Raw genomic sequence first — 22355 nt, 5'->3', positions numbered from 1 at the left:
CTGACTTACAGTTTTAAAAACAGTGTTTTAGGTCTGTTTTGAACAAGAACAAGGCGACACACGAAGCACTTTAAACTCAAGATTCACACTGAGACATCTTTAGACATATCCACATCTTTACTGTTTAGTTAATAACATGTGAGAAAATAACTACATTTTACAACAAAAAAAGAGAGTTAAACATTCTCCACCCTTTCCTTAAAGTGAATCTGTCAGCCTTATGGGAAATAACACACAGGATATCAGGGTCATGGGGATTAGCTATGTTTATATAGACACAGGTATTAATATTTTTGGTTTCAAAATGTAAACTGTTTTATGCTCCTCAAACTTGCACAAAAAAAATCTTTTATGGTCTAAAGCTGGGTTGGCACTGACCTCTCACCTTTTTCCTCATTTAGCAAATGGCACATTTCCACCCACCGGCAGTATACACTTGGCTAATTGTCAATACTATCTTCTGCTTTTTGTCTATTCATATAATATCTCATATGAGGTAATTAGGCTGTAAATGTTAGAACAGACATTATTACTCGGGTCGAGGGGTCATTATATAAGATAACATTAAAGTAGAAATATCAAAATAGTTCACTGGGCACCCAACCTAAAATGAGCCCACGCGGAGGGAGCAACCTGTGGTTTCTATGGGCTGAGCCTTGTGAAGGCCCGGGTGCTGACGCCTCGCATCGGGCATTCACTGGGGAGTTTTCCTGCTGGACCTGGACCCAGGAGGGTGATGTAGTTTCTCTCTTCCAGTTCTTAAACCTCTCTACCACAGTGAGGTGGTGAATCACAGAGGGGCATCTTGGGGTTTTGTTCATGAGTGAGGGATAAATGAAGTCTGCAGTAGATGATGGAGTCTGCATAAGTCTCTTGTAGTGAAGGAACTGACAGAAAGGTGAAGCTCTTGATTTACCGGTCAATTTATGTTTCTACCTTCAAATATGGTCACAAAATGTAGGTAGTGACAGGAAAAAACTAAATGACATTGTGACTACAAGCAAACAAAATATGTTTTTTGTCCAAGGTGGAAATTAATAAAGATTAAATATGTCATTCAACTAACTGTTATGATATGCAGTGTAATATAGGTTTACAGAAAAACTTAACCTAATTAACAAGCATCCTTGTTTTTATTTCCAATTATCCTACACTGTTAAACATCAGTGAAAAATTAACTTAAAACAAACAACCAAAAAATCCAGACAGAAAGAGGTATGTACAAAATGACTTTCATGTTTTTTTTTCCCCCAAATAGTGGTCTTTATTTGGAAGTCTGACAGGAAAGATGAGGAAGGGTGGATGACATGCAGCAAAGGGCTACAGGCTGTCAAAAACTTCTGCCTCTGAACCAGCTAAGCTATATAGGGCCCAGAGATTTGCACATGTAATATTCAATAACAAGCAATAAAATCCAAATATGGACAATCCTCACTTTGAAAAGCTGTATCCTACATGTGTTTGCCAAAAATGTTCGAAAAGTGATACTTAAAGGAGTCATTTGAAAACCTGCATCAATGTTACTCATCACATCCTTTGTAAAAATACAAATTAATGATACTGATGTAAATTCTCTCTCCTGAGACATCATCAATCTTTACTGGAAATCAACTCAAACTATGGGAAGATATTCATACAATTTTCATCAATAATATAATAAATTATGAACATAATCACATAAACATAATAGATCTTTTGGTTGTTTCAATAAGTGAAAAAGTCCAATATAACAATTTTAAACAGACACATTTAAGTGGAAAAATGAAACTTTATTTCTTGTTAGAGTGAAATGGCATCACAGATAAAACCTTCCCTCCCACTGTAATTGATCAGTTGCCTTATTTCTATCTGCAGCTTCAACGTGTTTAAGTTATTGTATAAATTCTACAAATTTGTCATTTGAGCTTAATCTCATATGACTTATTCTTTTCTATACTTATTTCTGTGATCCTTCTCATATTATCGAGTGTTTCTTTTTCATTTCTAATATAATGTAGCTTTACTTTAACTTTCAGTAAAGTTTAAAGAGGCTAAAAGTCATTAAAAAAAATTACGACATAAGTTTCTGACTAGTGATGTCTGACATCTGGATTAAAATGCAATATCGGAAATGATCCGTTTTTACTTTTTTAAAAAGACAAGTGTCACACAATAAGCATGTATTATTTATCAAACTCTTCAGCTATGTCTCCTCTAATTCAAAACAACAAAAATATGAGATGTCATGTATAGTTTTCCAGATGTTTTTGTTTGTTTGGCACAACTCGCTCCAATTATCAGTATTGGCTTTATATTGGTATCAGAAACATGGAGAGTGGTACAAAATTGGTATATTGGATATTGGCAAAAAAGCCAATATCAAACAATCTATTTTATGACCTTAAAACTTTGTGCTACTGACTTGTTTTAATGGTAAATGAACCTTTATTATGTACATTCTGAGGAGTTTCGTTGCCTTGCAGCATCCCATGGCTGAGAAACGCTTCATCCTATCTTTGTGTTCCAACTTTGGGCAACACAATAGCTGCATTCTGCTTTACGACAACCTGTGACTATCCAACAACTTGAAATTAGCACAATGGTCATTTTGGACACACACCATGGCTGCCTCAGTTAAGAAACCCAAGATGAAGGAAGTGAGGCAAAGAGAGACAGAAAGCAACAGATCAGGATGTAAGACAAGACTCAACATCAGACAGGTTTACTCACTGGAGAGAGCACAGAGAAAAGACAGGACGCAAGATAAATGCCAAATTAGTCACTAGTAGCGAGCACCAAACTGACAATATCTGCCAACTGTTGTCAGAATAGTTTCATTTTCTGAAATCGATCAGGCCAAATGTCTAGGTTAAGAAAATGGTGAAGGCAGACAAAAAAAGAAAGAAAAAAAGAGACATGTCAGGCAGAGACATAAGACAACCTGCTAACGTCTGCCTTTATAACATAAGCACCAGACATTGATGATTCTTATAAGACTTCATAGTTTACTTTTACAGACTGCTTCATAACCACAACAATTTTTCAAAAACCAAAACTTCAAAAGCTGCTTGATCTGATTCTAACTGTAAAACCTCTAATAGAACCATCTTAGATAGTAATATTAAACTGTAGTTTTGTTGAACTATATCTTCCTGGATAACTCAGATTTTTAATCAACATATTTACAGAGTTAATCCTGTCTTCACTCCAGGCCTGCCTCCAAGATGTTCTGACAGGTGGAGCTGTAATATACCAGGCGAAGCTCTGGTGGAGTCCTTTCACACTGTTTAAGCTATTTCCAGGTCAAACAAACTCACATGTGCACACTGTTTAGAGCTAACACACCTCAACCATGTGGAAACCATAGAAAGGGAAGGGAAAGAATTGCACACGAGGCACAAAGATGAAGGGATTAAAGAACAGATGGTTAGTAGTAAGGATGTATAGAACAGGGACGGTTAAAATACTGAATGAAAGAGGAAAATTTGATGAAAATGTACAGGAGCAGGAAGTTTGGAAGGTTAATGAAGTCATTCTCAAGATAAAAAAAAACAACAACTTGGACAAAGGACAAATAAATTATAATAATTCCACAACTGAGCTGTTGATTGACAGACCCAGAAGTAGAAGAAATACTTACAACTAAAATATTAGAGCTTGGTGTGTGGAAATGTTTCACATATTAGACTGCATGCATATCTGAAATGCAGAAAGTGCATCCCAAAGGAAAGAACCTATGGTTTGTGAATGAGTTGTGACTTCTGGCTGGACAGTACTGATGTTCAAAACAGTCAGACCTTGTAAAAGTACCTCCTGGTGGGTTATATGGAGAACCAGAACTCCAGGATTACTTATGTTACTACCTCAGGCAATAAATACTGAATGCTGAGAGATTTTTACATCTGCCTTGGATGGTTGTGTGACATGTGAGTGTATAAATGATCATAAGTGACTTGACTGTAAGATTTTCACTGTAAGCCAGAAATGTTTGTCTGAGGGATCAATGTGTTTCCATAACTGTGACAATGTAAGACTGTTTTCTCATATTAGTCTTGCCATGTGTTTACATAAGCAGCTCTCATTTGGGAAAAAAAGACATGTGTAACGGCAATTAATGCACATAAAAACACACACATTATGTGTGTATATTATATATATATATATATATATATATATATATATATATATATACATACAGACATGTATGTATATATACATACATACATTTTTTTTTTTATATATATAGTTTTCATAGTATCATTTTCATACTTTTCAAAGTATGTAAGTGTGTGCATGCATGTGTATGATGAGTGTATGTAGCTCAAGAGATCCTTGTGCAGGGAAGCATGCAAGCAGCTGCAATGCCCCCCCTCTTGTTGGCCAGAATTTTACAGTGGCTTTGGCTCCATGAAGTATTTACGAGCTCCCAAAACACCCTCCCTCACACATACGTGCATTTAGGACTAAGAAACAAAACCCACCTAGTTATTTCTTCCTGTTACAAAAAAAAAAAATTCTGCACATACAGTACAGAACCTGAAGGCCCACTATAGCTGTTTAGAAACCTAACAACCACCCTGCTGATGCCAGAAAACAATATATGCCTTCAGTCAAACTTTTGACACTCATCTAAGATCAGTGACAGTATCAATAAAAAACTGCTTTAACTAAAAGGTTTAGAAACCTTTCACCATCCTTTATTTAACTTACTTCCTCATGATGGACTTCCTAACTGAGAGCCCGTCCTCCAGATCTGCCTCACTGGCCATGAAGAGCAGCCTCTTCCCGGAATGATCCACACCAACAAAATCCCTCTGTTCAGCTGCAAATAGTACATTAAATTAGTCCATCCTTATTGTATGGTGAAAAACTTGTAATTTAATTTAAATGCAGTTCAACAGAAACATTACATTAACAATGAACATTATCATTTGCATTGTAGTTTTATCTGCTGGATTTACTAGTTTTCTAGTTACCTGTCTTTTTCTTGCCCTTCTGGCCTGGGACTATCTCTGTGAATTCATGAGCTTTGCTCATAAGCATGGAAAGTGTTGCATCGTGGGCTCTGAACAGATCGACCACCTCATGAAGCGCCACATCTGTTATCAGGTCGCAACTCACTACCAGGACATCAGCCTGTAGAAAAATGTTGCAGAGACAGTCATGTTAGTCCATTAACCGTATCATTGTAAGATATAACATGTTTGCAACACACTGCATGTAATGTGGTTTCATGGGACTTGTGTTTGCTTCGCCGTGTATAGAGATTTTGAAATTTTAAGAGATTTTTGGGGTGTTCACACAAAACCACAAGAGTGCATGAAATATAATTTAGAGGGAGAGCTGAGGCTATAAAGAGAGGTTTGCTAAGTTATGACAGACATCTCAGTATTAATGCAGACTACACATGATTGTATGTGACAGCAATGTTCTATAAACATGTCTTGCACGGGACATTACAATGAATTATACTAAATACTGAACTTCATTTGTAAGCGGAGAAAAATTAAAGTGACAAAAAAATTTAGGCTATGTGTTATAGTGGTATAAACTCTCATGACAGCAATCAACCTTTTACCACCGTCTCCGTTTATCCAGATGTCAGCTTTTTCTGTTGATACAATTATGTTGTTTAATCATGTGTGTATCATAAACTATTTGAATATGTGTCACATTGTCATTCCAGCTGTAATGTTGTAGGTAAACATATATTAAATTAGTGTACATAATATGCAACAGACTTGGTGCCAAAGCAATCTTTTAACTCTAAGAAAACAGGCTCCAGGCCATTAAAACTGGGTTCCATTGCTCAAAACGCAGTTTGAAAGTTTTCCACTGCAAGTTATTTAGGATCTGTGTTAAGGAAAAATGCCACATTATTAGGTTTTGTTAGTAGTAGGCTGCTTGAAATGTTTGCATCTATTATGTGGTTACAGGCAGCTGTAACTGCATTTTATCATACTTTTTGTTAAAACCTAAAATCACAAGTTTTTCTTCTGCTTATACCCAGAACCTAGGACAGCTGGATGTAATTATTTGCATTGAAATAGATTGAACACACACCACTGTTACAACACCTCAAACAGAAAATAAAATAAAAGATAAGATTAAAGCAAACGTTTTATAGGATTTCCAATTCGCAGAGGAAAATTTTGCCTCATATTTGTGGAGTGGAAAATGCCCAGGTGTCACATACCCCTCCATCCCCACTTGGAGGAAAAAAAAAAAAAACTTGCACCATCTTAACTGACCTCTTTCAATATTTCATGCCTGCATGTGTGTGTGTTTGCATAAGGGCACACCCGCATTTGTGTGTCTGTGGTATCCATCTGTCCGTCCAGTGATGAAGCCTGTCAACATAGAAACTAATCCCACCATTAGCGCCAGCAGCCTTAATGACAGAGACATTGCTGCTCTGCCTGAAGCAGAAAGGCCAGATTGAAAGAGAAGAGACCACAGCAAAGAACTTGAACAGGGTGTCTACAGCTGCTCCATATCTTCCAATATCAGGAGCATCTTGCACGTTTGGCCAAAGTTTCCCTGTTTGTTGTTGGAAGTAAATAAAATACAATCACACCCCATATGGTTTACTATATTTACAAAAAATTTCATGACATGACATTTGTTTTAGAATACCATGAAATGCTTAACAGATTTAAACATAGTCCAAAACTTTTAATGAACATTAACATGAGGTGCTGCCAAGACAAACAAAACTCTTTTAAATAGGTTAGTTTAAATTAAAAGATAAAACGTGGAGTTCATCAAGCATGTGTGACTGAGAGCGGTATGAGTGGACTAAAGGATCATCTAGCTGACCCAGATTTAACTTCAATCCTAGCCTGGTCTGGTCCTGGCGACAGGAAGCTGCCACAGGAAAGCTGAAAGCATCTGCAGGACATCTACCAACACTGAAACTCAGAACTTTCCACTCTCCTCTACCTCTATCACATACTGACAAACCTCCACACATGTTCATAAACAGATCGCACAAGACACCCACACATGAATGGACAAAAACGTGCTTACATATAGCCCACACACAGACACACACTCAGGGGCGACAGCAGAGCGGAGTCAGCTGCTGAGACACTTTGCCCTTTCAACAGCTAGGATCACTGGACAGGTCAGGACCACACACACTGATGCTCACAGAAATCACATACACACACAGACACACACTTGTCCCAGTGGAAGCTGACTTCGGTTCAAAACTACTGCTTACGCAATCGTTACTCACTATGGAGGCTTAGAAACTTTAACTGAATGCATCAAGATTTTTTTCCGCTTTAGTTTTACTGACAATAAATATGTCTCTGTGATCAGATGCATTAGTCAGTGCATGGCTGTTATTTACAATCATGTACAGGATTTTAACTGTGTATGAAAATAATTCATTCTGGATAATAACTTGGCTCTAAAATAAAATTAGAAAAGCAACAAGTTCTCAACACCAGAGCTAACAACTTTTCATTTGCAAGTTATTTTCAAGTGATATTTCTCTGCGGATCAGCTTTCTTCAACGGTTCTAAATCTAAACTGTATAAATAGTAAAATCTTGATAACACATTTATAATTGATGCTGAGTGACTGCTGTGAAGTTGCAGTCAATAATAGTTTTTGTTTTTTTTTATATATAATTTAGTGTAAAGTTTGTTAACTAGCTTCACGGCACTGTGATCAGATCTTCTCTCATAATTAGCTTTTTGTACATCCGTCCATTTTTGTACCCACTTAATCAAATTCAGGGCTGAAAGGAAGATGAATAATCACTAATTAACTTAACACCCATGTTTTTTAACTGTTAGGAGAAAGTTGGTGTACCAAGAACAAGTCCTGGAATGCATGGAGAGAAAACCCAAACTCCATGCAGAAAGGGCCTGTTAAGGTCTTCATGCTGGGAGATGACTATACTCAGCACCACCATACATGCAGCCCTTTAGCTTTTTGTCTTAAAAGTAAAATAAACAACAACTTGTATACGAGTAGTTTACAATATCTTAACACAAAACTCACACGTGGATTTAACAAATACCGAAAACTTGATTATTTTCTCCAACAAAAGACTTTCAGGGTTGGGTTGCACAGTAAGATGATCAAAGAGACAGGATAATGAAATAAAAACAAATTAAAAAAGAAGAAAAGCTTCTAAATGAAGTTTGCTGTCTCTGTTTTGAAAATCCCAACTTCTCTCTCTCCATCTTCACCTTTTCTCTTAAGAATTACCAGCTGACAACCCTGGGAGACCAAAGGTGAACTTTGAACTCCACTGCCAGGTGATTAAGCATAAATGATAATGAAAATGTCAAGAAGGCTTTGAGTTTACAAAGCAAAAAAAAAAGTAAAGTACTCCATTCACTCCTCTGGCTTACTGTGAAAGATCCAAGCATTTATCAGCACATCTATCCACCTTTGTATAACTTGAATGTTTGAAAAGTGAACTAAATAAAATATGCTGCTCGTAATCTCTCCTTTCAGAAATAAAGAGGAATGACCCACACCGCTCACTCAGTCTACACCGATTCCTGTAAGTATTTTGTTTGATAGCTTACACCAAATCCCCTCATGGGACAGTGTTTGCATTAAAACATGAGTAGGTGTGTTAGTGTGTCTATACTGTGCCGATGAACTGGTTTGACAGATGGAATGATCTCTGTGTTGGGATTTGGCAGGCCGTAGGTACGGTTCTTCACTCATCGCCTTGCAGTGTGTGAATGTGCGTAACTCAATGCCTCTAATCTAGCAAACTGCAAGACGGATTAGGAAATGAACGACTCTCAACAGGAGCATGCAGGAGCTAGTCGGGTTTAAGTGTGTGCGTATGTGGAAACATTGATATACCAAGCATCTGTCAAGTAAACCTTTAGCCATGATAGCAAGGATCTGTGAGGACATATTCAAAAGCCAGAGAAAAAAATACATCTATAGTACATTTGTCTATTTTCTGACAACAATACAATCAAAAATTCATAGTCATTTTCTATTAACATAAAATTAGTTCATTTATGTCCTGTCCAGTGTGTACCCAGCCCCGAATGATTGGTGGGATAGGCTCCAGCTTTCCGTCACCCTGAATTGGACTAAGCGGTTCAGAAAATGGATGGATAGTGCATTTTTCATAACTCACCAATTATAATGAAATTTAATAATTTTTAAAAAAAATGTAAAGTGAATAGCAGGGAATACATAACTATATCATCACAACTACTTGGGTAGACATTGACCTTTTGCATAAACATTAAAATCATTTTCAGACAGCTGCATAAAAAAGTTAGTGATAATTCAGTTATTTTCATCCATCTATGTTGTCTTGCACCACTGCATCTAAAATATGTTTTATGAATCAGTTGTTTATGTATCGGTGGTTAGCAATCAAACTGGCAAAACTACAGCAAAAACTCAGCAGACGCCAAATCCACTGATCAAAATCTGAAAAGCTGTTGAATAGCTTTCTTACTGCACAGTACAGAAAGAATATGTCTGCTCCCTCAATATGTTATATTTTACATACAAGACTTCTTAAAAATGTCACTGTAACATTTAATGACAGTAGATAATTACAACTTTAAAAAAATGTGTATTTCCAACTTTCCACTTATATAAAGTTTCTGAACAAGAGCAACAGCCTTTGTAATACATCTCCACTTCTATAAAATGCAATACTTCATGCTGCCATGTTTTCATTGTCACAGGCGGCCAGTCAGAACCACGGCATATACAGCAGACACCATACACCCGAACATATCCAAACACAAATGTTGCACAGATGTGCATGACTACTGCATGAGAATAAATGGTGCACTGGGTACACTGGCAGCACAGGGAGTTTGAGTCTTAACCATGACCTCATCTGTTTAAAGTGTATTGGATGAGGGGAGGGATGGAGGAATCAGGGGGGGGGGGTGTTCTGGAAACTGGAGTTGGGGGTTGTGGATGCCCAGACAGCATGTGTACATATGTATGCCTGTGAATATTTGTGTTTTAAGGAGGTGAAATGAGGCACTTTAGCAGACTTGGTCTTCCAGGGCAGGGAAAATTATGGATCACCAAGCGGAACACACTCCCACTTAAATCTCTGTTGCAGCCCCTATGGTATCAAAAACCGTTTGGCTCTCCTTTTATATAAACTGTTCATATAAAACTTTCTTTCTACCACATTTTCTCACCTACTTAAGGTTTTACTTAAATAATTTAGTTACAAACACTGAGACAAAGTGTGTTTTAAATAGTTCTCACTCTATCAATCAGGTTTCTGTTAGAGACAGAGATGTGGTTATAAAATGACAGACTTATCAGTTAAATAGTCTGTTTTGGTTTTGTAACAATCTAGTAGATCAATCTATTATTTGTGCCAACTTTATAAGCTGCAAAGCAAACACATAACCTCTTGTAACTTAATGAGCTCTCGCTTTTCATTTAGCAGTAAACTCAAATGTGCCGTTAACTGGTGTTTTACTTATAGACTGTATATAAAGAGATGGATGGAGCCCCTGTGACGTCACCCATTGGTTTCTAAAGAGCTGAATTGAAGCTCGGTGGGCGGTTCCTACTGTTGCCATGTTTGCAGCGTCATGCGCGTCGTCTCGCCTGGAAAATACAAATATGGGCAAAGAGGTAGAGCTGAGAGAGCAGCTGGGAGCGTCATGGTGGATGATTTACATTGAGCGAACTCCAAGCTTTCTGTAGCTAAAAGCTAACCGAACTAACCCCAAGATGACGGGAGCTAACCAGCTAACGGAGGTAAGTGGGCTAAAGCTAAGTTACGTTGTTAACCGGCTAAAAACCGCGGTTGTTTTACGTTCTTCTTACTTGAAGCCGGAGATTGGTACCTGTCGATCAAAAGGACACGCCCCTAAATATGCCGAACTTCGAGATTAAATTACTTTAAAACGGGCGAGTTATAAAAAAATTCACTCCCCCCACAGTTGTCATGAAGGTAAACCTGACCTATAAACCGAAAACGGATTTTTAAACCAGGCTGTAAACATGTTTATTTCTGCCATGAAGTTTGCCTTTTTAACATGGGAGTCTATAGGGATTTGCTCTGTTTTGGAGCCAGCCCCTAGCGGATGAAGGGGGAACTGCAGTTTTATGCACTTCCACATAGGCTTCACTTTTAACCGCCGGAGGTTGCCGCTTGGTTTTACTCTTCATCTGAATTCATAAAGTTAATTTCAGTGGAAGCTAAAAATCAAAATGCATTAGAGAGGTTTAATACTCAACCCAGTGTGCTTCAACAGTTAATATCTTGCAAGTTTTAGATCAGGGGTGGGCAACTCCAGTCCTCAAGGGCTGCAGTCCTGCAAGTGTTATGAGTTTTCCTTCTGAAACACACCTGGCTCACGTCAATTGGGCAATTAGACTTTGTGCAGAGTTTGATGACAGACTCTGTAGCACTTGGGTGTTTAGCCGGCTAATAGCGTGACTCAGCTTTCACTTTCCTACCTTCGTTAGCTAGTTAGCTCCCATTAGCTCCATGTTAGCTCAGTTAGCGCTTAGCTACAGGCAGGTCGGTGTTTGATAGATGTCAATCATCCACGCTTATGGCCTCTCTCTTTCAGCTCTACCTCTTTGCCCCTTTCTGTATTTTCCAGGAGCAACGGTACGTGTGATGCTGCCAAAATGTTGACAGCAGAAACCTTCACTTCAGCTTTTCAGAAATCTATGGGTGATATCATGGAGGCTCTGTCCAGCCTTTATATAGTCTAGGGGTTTAATCCCATAGTTTTCACATGGCTGAACATAAAAGATAACATTTTAAAACAACCACATACCAGTTTTTATGTAGGAATCATTATTAGACAAGTGGACACAGACATTTTCCAAATATAAGCATTTTAGAGAACTATACATAAACAAAAATACACACCTTGATCTTTGGTTGGATGTGTCTGAGAGCATCAGCAGTTCCCATTTCTCCATCTTCCTGGATACAAACCACATCCAGCCTCATCTTCACATCAAGTTTATTTTTAAGGTCTGTGCTCATCATCTTATGGACCTCTTTGGTGGTGATAACTATGACCTCTGAAAACACAGTCCATGTAAAATTAGTATCTATTAGATAAACTGAAGTGTAGTAACAAGGCATGCATCATAGAAGTTGTTTATTTGGGAACAATGTATTGTGAACTTCAAATCACGCTGCAACCCCTGCTTTGCTATTTTATAAAATAGGTAGTAGCATTACTAGACCACTTTATGAATTCAAAACATAGTAGAGTTTGTCTGCGTTAATTTGCCTTGTCTGCATTAAATGGTTTCTATGGGGCATTTGCTCAGTCTGGCTGTGTCAGCCCAGTAAAATCTAATTGCAAAGCTTTGGCTAGCAGGCTGCACACAGTAAACTGCTGGCCACACAAGATGATTACGTAGAGAAAGCAACTTTTATTTAGGTGAGTGAGGAACTGCAGGCTTTTATAATGAACAGTCCGGTTTACTGGCAAGTACAGCAGTCTGGAAAAAAAGATAAAAACAGTTTTATCTTTACATGCTTTGAGTTTGTGTACCCACTGCAAGCTGCGGCACAAATGTCAGAAACTTGGGCAGTAAATGTAGACAGGAAATAAGCTGTCAAGCTGCTAAAAGTATGACGACTGATCATTTTTAGAGTCAAGTATGACAGTTCTGCTGAATGAAACATACAGGTGTACTTGTTTTGTTTTTTCCAGATAGGAAAACAGTCACTGATCCTGGGTGACTTACAAGAAGAAACATATCGTAATTGTTTTTTTTTTTAAGATGCAAAAACCTGAGGGAAAAATAATTTCTGGCAATTTTCTTTTTTATTTTCGTAGCTTCTGCATTGTCCCATTTGTGATAAATGACTGAATAGTAGTGGTAAATGTTATTTTAAATGTCAAATCAGTGTCCAGACTTCAGAAGTCAGTGTTTCTGGAACTCATCTGCTTTAATTAACCATGTAAAAAAATACAAATTAAAAAAAAATGCTCACAGTTGAAATTCTTCTTTGTCACTGACAATGGAAATGTAAAAACTTAGAGTCGATTAATCTCACCACATAGTCATTAAATAACGAGTAGCTTTAATTATTTACAATTCTGTTTATTAACACTGCAAGGCCCAAGGATTTCAGGTTTTCCTGCAAGTCCCCCTCCCCTCTACAAGTTTGTGTATTCACTCTCACCTTGTTAACTGTCACTATTGTCATGCAAAAATCCTGTAGAACAACCAGATGCCCGACTGGTTTAGTTTCTCCCCCCAAAAAAGGTCCTTACAATGCTTTTCTTGCTAGGCAACGCAGAGCATTGCCCATTTTTCCAGAGTCAGTAACTTTGTCAGTAAGACTTCAGAGCACAGTGCACGATGTGAAAGGACCAACAACTTGGTGGTTGAGTCCACTGCATTTCAGTCATTTCAGCTTACAAAATTATAACAGTATGACTTGAGTAAAAGAATAACATTTATTCTATCTATGATCCTTCTGTCTGTCCATCCATCCATCTATCTATCTATCCATCTTTCCATCTATAAATCCATCCATTTATCCATCCATCTTTCCAACCATCTATCCATCCATCTGTCCATCCATATATCCATCCATCTATCCATGCATCTGTCCATCCATACATCCATCTGTCCATCCATACATCCATCAGTCTACTCATCCATCTATCTATCCATCATCTGTCCATCTGTCTTTCCATCCATCTGTCCATCCATTTATCCATCTATCTCTCACCCCATTCATTCATCCATCTATCCATTTATCTATCTTTCCATCTATTCAGCCATCCATCTATTATCTATCTATCCATCCTCCATCTATCTTTCCATACATCTATTCATCCATCTATCTATCTTTCCATCCATCTATCATCCATCTGTCATCTATCGTTCAATCCATTCATCTATCCATCCATCTGTCCATCAATCTATCATCTATCCATAGACCTATCCATTTATCTATCTATCTTTCCATCCATCATCCATCTGCCCATCTATCTTTCAATCCATCCATCCATCCATCCATCCATCTTTCCATCGATCTGTCCATCCATCTATCCATACACCTATCCATTTATCTATCTTTCCATCCATCTATCATGCATCTGTCCATCTATCATTCAATCCATCCATCCATCCATCCATCCATCTTTCAATCCATCCATCCATCTATCTTTGCATCCATCTGTCCATCTATCTTTCCATCCATCTGTCCATCCATTTATCCATCTACCTCTCACCCCGTTCATTTATCCATCTATCCATCCATCCATCTATCCATTTATCTACCCATCTATCCATTTATCTATCTCTTTCCATCTATTCAGCTATCATCCATCTACCTTTCCATCCATTTATCTATCCATCCATTTATCCATGTATCCATCACCCCATTCATAAATCCATCTATTTATCCTTCTATCTGTCCATCTATCCATCTACCTATCTTTCCATCCATCTATAATCAATCTGTCCATCTATCTTTCCATCCATCTATCCATCCTTCTGTCCATCCATCTGTCCATCTATCTTTCCATCTATCTTCCCATCCATCAATCTATCCATCTATCCATACACCTATCCATTTATCTATCTATCTTTCCATCTATTCAGCCATCCATCTATTCATCCGTTCATCAGAATCTGGTGTTCTTTGTTATATTTGTAATATAAAAGAGCGCATCAGTTCAGCAGACGTGTGAATCTGAGGAGCAAAAGAGGAGCCGGACAGCCAGACAGACACGTTTCATGCTGGTGTCTGAACTTCCCGGTGGTGCAGCGGATCTGATTTTTTTTATTGACATAATATTCTGGTGTAGAGATCTGACGACGCAGACAGTGCCGCCACATATCAAGCAGCTACACTCAATTCAGAATTTACATTGCTGCTGCGTGCGACTGTTTGGTCCGACGACACGCGACAGTGCTGTCCAGATACAAGCATGTAACAACTCCAGAAATGTTTCACGCATCTGTAGATTTTTTTCCCCACTTTCTTATTTTTACTAGCAAAGCCGTGCTTTTTTTTGTACAGATCAAGAACTGTCCATTATATCAGCTTGTGTGCTGACGACTAAGCTGCCATGTGAAATCACCCCGATCCCGCAGATCTGGCGACACAAATGTTTAATTAGAAATGTTTCATTCATCGTGTTTCATTATAAACATGAGTTTTTTCAGTGCTCTCAGGTAAAACTCTCAAGACAGAGGCATGAGCTAAAACTTTGCACTGGAGGGGGTGGAATGGTTCCTCATGTAAAGCGCTAAATGGGCATTTACATAAAAAAGGGGATTAATGATTTGTGGGGGGACTGCAGGCTGACGAAAATTCTCGTAGCTCTGGGCCTTTTAGTGTTAAAAGCATTTTGTGCACGTGGGACATTTTCTGCACTTTTTTGGTCAGGTACAGTTTTAGTTGTCCAAAAACGTATTTCTATCAATGACCAAAACAAACAGAAAAACTATTCAAATTATTCAGTGGGTTTATTGTTTGACATGCTCCACACTCATAGTACATGAGAAAAAGGCAAAGAAATCTTTAATACTTCAGTAATTAGTTTGATCAAATTAATTCCAAATCTTTAAAAGTCAGCAGGAAATTCAGAACCTTCTGAGTAATCAGCCTTTGTTTAATGTTTCATCCTGTATCCAGCTGATATTTTTCTTATTAAAAAAAAACAGCTGTTTAGTGTTTAACACTGCTGGAGAGGGGTTCTTGCTTACTAGTTTTTTTTTTTTGTTTTTTTTTTCAATTTTGCATTATAATCGATTGGGGGTGGCAACAGTTGGGAGGTGGAACTGTTTTTGTGTTGGATCTTTTATATTGGAGAATAGCTGGTTACTTTTCCATAAAATTTGATTTAACCTAGTGAGAAATTGACTCATTTCAAAATACTGAAAATATTTATGTGAACCAAGTCCTGCTTTATTTGACTGCTCCTGTGGTAATGGATCCAAATATCAATAATTATGCATTTGCATAAAATTTTTGTCTGTATCTCAAAAGATCCAGAAATGGTATCCAGCACATATCAAATACAAGACACAGTCGCTTTGTATCTGTGTAAAAAATGGATTGATTTAAATCAAAATAAGTTTTAGTATATTTTATAGTAGCCAGATTATTATATTCTGTATTACATTTAGACTATACAATTAAACTATATAAAATGATAAAACAACATGATTTATTTTATTTAAATATATTCTATCATGAATCAATAAAAGAACAATCAAAACGTGTCTCAAAAGCGTTTCTAAAAGTAACACCCAGCAGAGGATCAAAAATAGCATATTTAGAAGAATTATTTTGGAGAAAAGAATCTGTGATGCATGCAGCTGCCAGTACCAATTTTATGAAGAGGATTAAAATCCTGAAATGAATCACACAGTGTAAAGACTTGCATTAAATTTGCATTACACATTCACTTCTAGAACAGAAATTAATCAAGTATAAAAAATATCTGCATCTTAGAAGTAATAACCTTATAAGTTTTCTCTTGCGCAACAGTGATTTTCTGTAAACAGTAACAAAAAAAAAAAAAAAAAGGAAAAGCAAAACAGTCCTTTTGTGTAAGTGGGTGGTACAAGTTCACTCTTTCCACTTGATGTTCCAGACTTCCCAAGTCAGTCACATAAACCTACTTGCTGTATTTCTACGTCTTTACATTTTATGTGGAAACCAAGAATTTCTGTGCACCCTATAACACTTCCAGCAGCTGCAAATAACACACATGTAGAGATGGATGGTTCAGCACTCACACATACTTAATGCCATTACATTTCATTATTCTGTAGATGTAATGTCATAAAACATGACTTGTATAAATACTTTTATAGAAAATGTTTAGAAATATTCCCTGTGGAACAAAAATACTACTCATAATATCAATCGAAATAGAAGAAGTGGCTAAATAAACACTGGTATACACACACACACACACACACACACACACACACACACACACACACACACACACACACACACACACACATAATTTTTTTTTTTAATTAAAGGATGTCACCTTCAAAGCCCACTCTCTCCAGCAGGTTCAGGGGATACCACATAAGGGGCTTGTTGCCAACAGGTAGCATAGGTTTGGGGGTGTTGTATGTCAAATCAGTCATACGAGAGCCCCCTCCAGCTGCCATCAAAACTGCTTGGAGCTCCATGACGTCTGCAAGTAAAACCTAAAAGAAAGAAGCAGAGAAAGTGTTAGAGTAATGCATAACTGGAACAGTTTAATGCTGAAATTCATCAAATATGTATGGAACTAAATAGAAGCAGCAGAGAGCTGCTGATTATTTCATCAATAGGCTACGTCACATGACAGAGAACCCTGCTGTCATTTCAGAATTCATACATTTATTGATACCTACAGTTTAAGAAACCAACATGAAAAATTGAAAGCAGGGAAGAATGTAGGATGATTCTGTCCTCTTTGATTTGGCAAAATGTATAAACTCTTTTTGACATTTTCAGCATGAAAATTTCAATTTCAGAGCAAGAAGGAAAATATTCACCTGGGCCATCCCAATCTACCTTTGCCAGACAGACTGAGGGGAAGTCTATTACACTAACCTGTTACACCAATCTTCATTTCAGAACTCAAAGGTTAACTTTGAACAAAATTGTTTGTTTAAAACATTTACATTTAAATTAAAAATGTTTAAATTACAAGAAACTGAATCCAAATTATCTTTAAGAAATGTATTATTTATCTCAATATTTATTTTATTTTAGTTTTGCTATGCAAGATGGGATTAGGGGGGGGTGTTCAGTGTGTGTGTGTGTGTGAATGATTATGTGTCTATATGTATTCCTTGTTTTAACATATGTAAAGCACTTTGCGCTGCTTCTTTTATGAAAGGTGCAATGCAAATAAATTTAGGCTTGTTTTAAAATGTTCAATGACTGCTAATGAACTTGGAAAGACAAAACTTTCTGAATGTTGTTGCTCTTATTGATTCACAAGAGTCACGGTCATTTAAACCACAATTTGACAAGTAAGGAATAAACGATCAAAACTTGGAAAGACAAAACTTTCTGAATGTTGTTGCTCTTATTGATTCACAAGAGTCACGGTCATTTAAACCACAATTTGACAAGTAAGGAATAAACGATCAAAATGCTCTTGATAGCACTGCTCTGGAATAATCAAATCAACTTTAATCCACATTTTACAAGTGGATACGTAAAGGTGATGATACGCTTAAATATAGCCTGTCATTTGTATATTTGTCACACAGTTCTATCTTTATCATTTCACGTTTAAATTAAACTTAACCTACAGATAAACAGCACTGTCAGTCACACCTGATCAACAAGCGGTACTGATTTAATGCTTGTCATGGCTTTAGAGGCGTTCCAACTAAAATGTCCAAACATTTTACTTGTTCAATAAATGCACAAATAAATTTCTACGTACCTGTCACGCGCCGTTTTATCCCAATTAATGAGCAGCCAGAAAATTACAGCGGTGGCAGACACATGCAAGTTAGTTGCTGTCACAGTTGTTAGCACTTGGCTAAATGTTAGCACCGAGGTTTAAACGAAACGGCTTGTCTTGAGACAGTTTACAACCAGCCAAAAACCAAACCACAGACAAACCAGTTCATCAAACTAAATATGGTGCCAAAAATGGGATTATACACCAGATTTTTTAACACAAACTCCGTAAAATAATCTACCAGCTGGCATAGTATGATGACATCTTGAAGTGTACAGTAAACTGTGTCCGTACGGGAAACAACTTTCCTTGTAAATGGTTCCCAGACAAGGGGAGACAACCGACTGAGAAGTCACATATATTGATTGTATTTCTTTTTTAAAGGAAAAACCAAGTGATTTTCTTTCTACATTGAAGACGTGTTTTCAGTGCAATGAATATGTGTATTCAATGAAGTCGTGATAATATATAATTTTACATTGTCCAGTAAAGAAAAGAGAAGCATTATTAATCCTTTACTTCTCCATGCTTATTTTCTATATATATATATATATATATATATATATATATATATATATATATATATATATATATATATATATATATATATATATATATATATATATGTATGTATGTTTATTGTTTATTATTGTAAACCAATATATTTAGTTTGTCATGAAAATACTCTTTGAGTTCATGTAATCAATTCAATCCAGTTTATTTAAAAAGTGCATTTAAAACAAAGAGTATCATAACTAAGTGCAGCACATTTTGAGCAAAAAGTAAAAATTTAATTTATATAAGAGATGACTAACATACGGTCAAGATTTTAACAATGGACAATAAAACTAAAAATATACATATATTGTTCTGTGTGTAATTGCAAGTTTTGCACATGCACTAATAGTTGTTACATGCATTACACAATGATGGATATGAGAGAATCTAAAACTGCATTTATCATTTTGACTGTAGTTGAAGGATTTACACATACACCAAATGTGATGTGAGGAGATTAGCAGCCAGAAGCCACCCAGCTACTCCTCCAGACTTCAAGCTTGAAAACTCCCAATGCACAGAACTGAAACGTAACAGCAAATTGAGCTTGGGGAATGTGGATTTGGTTTTGTTTGCTCTGGCCAGGAGATGAGCTTGACTGCTCATTACTGCTTGCTGGAAACCAGGCAAGCAACAAGGGAGGGAAGAAGGAGAGAAAGGGAAAGAAGGACAAAGAAGCTAGACTGTCTGTTGTTGCCTGAATTCCATAATACCAACACTAGAAAAGTCAGTTTTCAGACAGGGTGCAGAGTGAATGTTGGCTGCTGGAAAAGTTGATGATGATCTGTATTACTTGACAGATGACTGAGACCTAAACCATGCTACAGACTTACTAAGGATTATGAAAAGTATGTGCAGAATAAATAATGCAAAGTGTTTCAGTTTAACTGATGTTAATTGTATTGAGAAAACACTGAGGTGTCCTGCAGTTCCATTGGTTGGATTATGGCTGTTGAAATAAGCACAGATAACTTTTAAAGCATTACATGGGGCTGGGGGTCTCCCACCCTGTCATTTTTATCACATAGGAATGAAATGTGAAAAATCCATGCTCAGTTAAATTTATATGGCTGGGACTATTGAAGTCTGTTCAAATTAATCATTTCATTAAATTAATCTTGAACTCAGAAAACAATTTAACATTTTCATTGAAGCCTGAATTACTGTGATGCTAAAAACTGGACGTTGCATGTAAAAATGGTGCCCCATTGATTTTCACTGAAACCTTCCCCACTGGCACTTGCGCTGAAAAATAGTCTCCCAAAAATCTACATATTTGGCGCTTATGTGCTACACTTCCTCTACTGTTGAGCCAATTGTAAGTGTGTGTCCAAGATTTCCTGCCAAGGCAGCTGACGTCCTGTTGGCTTTCCTGAATGATTGAGATACGATGAATTAGCACTATTCACTCAGTTTTTCCAAATATAATCAAACCTGATTTGATCAGATTCCCACAATAAAGATAATCATTTTAATATGGACTGAAGTTTTACTTGCCCTTTATAATTTTTGAACCATTACTTTCAATATATACATGAGATAACTCCATTTTTTTTACTTTTATATCAATCTGTTAACTTTTTGGTGACTCTGCATGAGACACTTTGCATTTCTCCAGAAAGAACTGATCTTTTCATCGAGCCTGATGCTAACATTCACTTCTCTTAATATTGTTTTTCCACTTGTTTCATCTTACATTTAAACTGAAAGCTGCTTCCTTGACTGACTGAAAGGGTGTACACACAAGCCAAAAACTAACCTTGTGTATACGCAAACACATTAAGAAGTGGGACTACAGGTTAAGTCAAGCTAGAATTGAGGAAGTAAAAAATGAGAGATTCACAGGCTATATCCCTAGCTGTGGTCCAACTGAATGCAAAGACAAACACAATGGTTTATAAACTACAATCTTTTTGTACAGATAATCCTCTAAATGAGTCAGTTAAAGGAATACCGTGTAACTTTTGACACAAACAAGAAAGTATCATTGATGGAATTTAGACATGTAATTTACAAGGACACTGACAGCAGCGCATTACTGTTACATCCAAATATGGATATGTTTATAATGCAAGCACATATGCTAATAAATCATTGCTTTCTGTATGCTTCAGCTATATAAACTATAAGGCCTGTCATATCCATGCCCTTTAGGCCCCCAGTTTATAAGGTGTTATCAGGATGAAGGTGACATCTGCCTTGCTTCATAAAAAAAGTGGGTTCTGGAAAAAAAAAAAAAAAAAAGAAAAGAAAGCAGCAATAAAAGTCAAAGCAAAGCACTGACACTCACAGAGATTACTACTTGGCTGGTTAACCACGGGGAGCTGACGTGTGCAGGACACTGCACATAAGTAAACCGGCTGGTGTCAGCGAAGCTCACTTGACAGGATGCAAATGTAAATTCCAAAAGACTAGCATGAGAATATGAAAGACTATGGAGTTTTTCACAAGACAGAACCAGAACAGAGACAGTTGTGTTGTTTCCAAGGATAATTTCAGTTTAAATAAAGAAGTTGAGATTCCACCTTTCCCTTTGAGATTTGGTCAAAACAATAGCTCCAATTCAATTTTTCAGATTACAAATTTATTTGTAATCTTCCTACAATGTCCTCTACTGTTTGATTCTGTGCTTGTGTTGTTCTCACTCATATGTAAGTTGCTTTGGATAAAAGCGTCTACTAAATGACTGTAGAATAGAATAGAATTTGAGATTTGAGAAACCCCATAAAAGCAGTGTTTTTCTTTTTAAATTAAAGTTAATCTACCAATTATATTTAGAATATACTAAAATAATATATAAGCTGCTACATAAGAGATAATATAAAGAAATATCCATCCATCCATCCATCCATTCATCCATTTTCTTTACTGCTTAGTACAGTTGAGGGTCGTGGGAAGCTGGAGTCTATCTCAGTTCAGTGAGTGGCAGGGTACACCCTGGACAGGTTTGTAAAATGTATTAGAAATACATTTAACATAAATAAAATCCTCTAGAAACATAGAATACCTAATCAAATGTTCTCATAGACTCTTAACTAAACAAAGTCAAATTCACTGGTTCATCACCCATTTTGAATGGCCATTTTCATATTTGGTGGGCTTTTGCTCATCTGCGTCTTTGGATCTAGAAGTATTTATTAAAGTAACTGAATGGCGATATGTACTCAAAGAATGATCAGCCATAAATGCACATAATGTACCTCAGAAATAGAAAATCTGATCTCACGTAATTCTGACTTTCATCTAACAAAATACATATAAAGATGATAACATCCAGGTTTGCTTTGGAGATTTGCTATTAAAAACAAGTGCTTGCCAATATCTTTTCAGTTCTTAAACTGTAAAGTCAAAAAGGGAAAACAATTAAATAAATCAACAGATGTAACAACTCTTTTGCAGTAT

General features: G+C 36.8%; 1 protein-coding gene across 1 annotated transcript in view; it reads right to left on the bottom strand.

Annotated features, from left to right (window-relative positions):
- eif2b3 (eukaryotic translation initiation factor 2B, subunit 3 gamma) overlaps positions 1–18665 on the bottom strand; it is a 33320-nt gene extending 14655 nt beyond the window's left edge. The window contains exons 1-5 of the mRNA XM_079243134.1: positions 18375–18665; positions 16971–17136; positions 11849–12006; positions 4956–5115; positions 4690–4801 (exon numbers count right to left, since the gene is read on the bottom strand). Of these exons, the coding sequence (XP_079099260.1) occupies positions 4690–4801; positions 4956–5115; positions 11849–12006; positions 16971–17118 (578 nt within the window). The 5' untranslated portion in view covers positions 17119–17136; positions 18375–18665. The remainder of the gene's footprint in view (positions 1–4689; positions 4802–4955; positions 5116–11848; positions 12007–16970; positions 17137–18374) is intronic.
- Between the last annotated feature and the right edge of the window lie 3690 nt (positions 18666–22355).

This window comes from Telmatherina bonti, assembly GCF_933228915.1.
Source record: "Telmatherina bonti genome assembly, chromosome: 7".
NCBI lineage: Eukaryota > Metazoa > Chordata > Actinopteri > Atheriniformes > Telmatherinidae > Telmatherina > Telmatherina bonti.
Note: the sequence above shows the minus strand (reverse complement) of the source record. Positions and strands in the feature narration are given on the sequence as shown.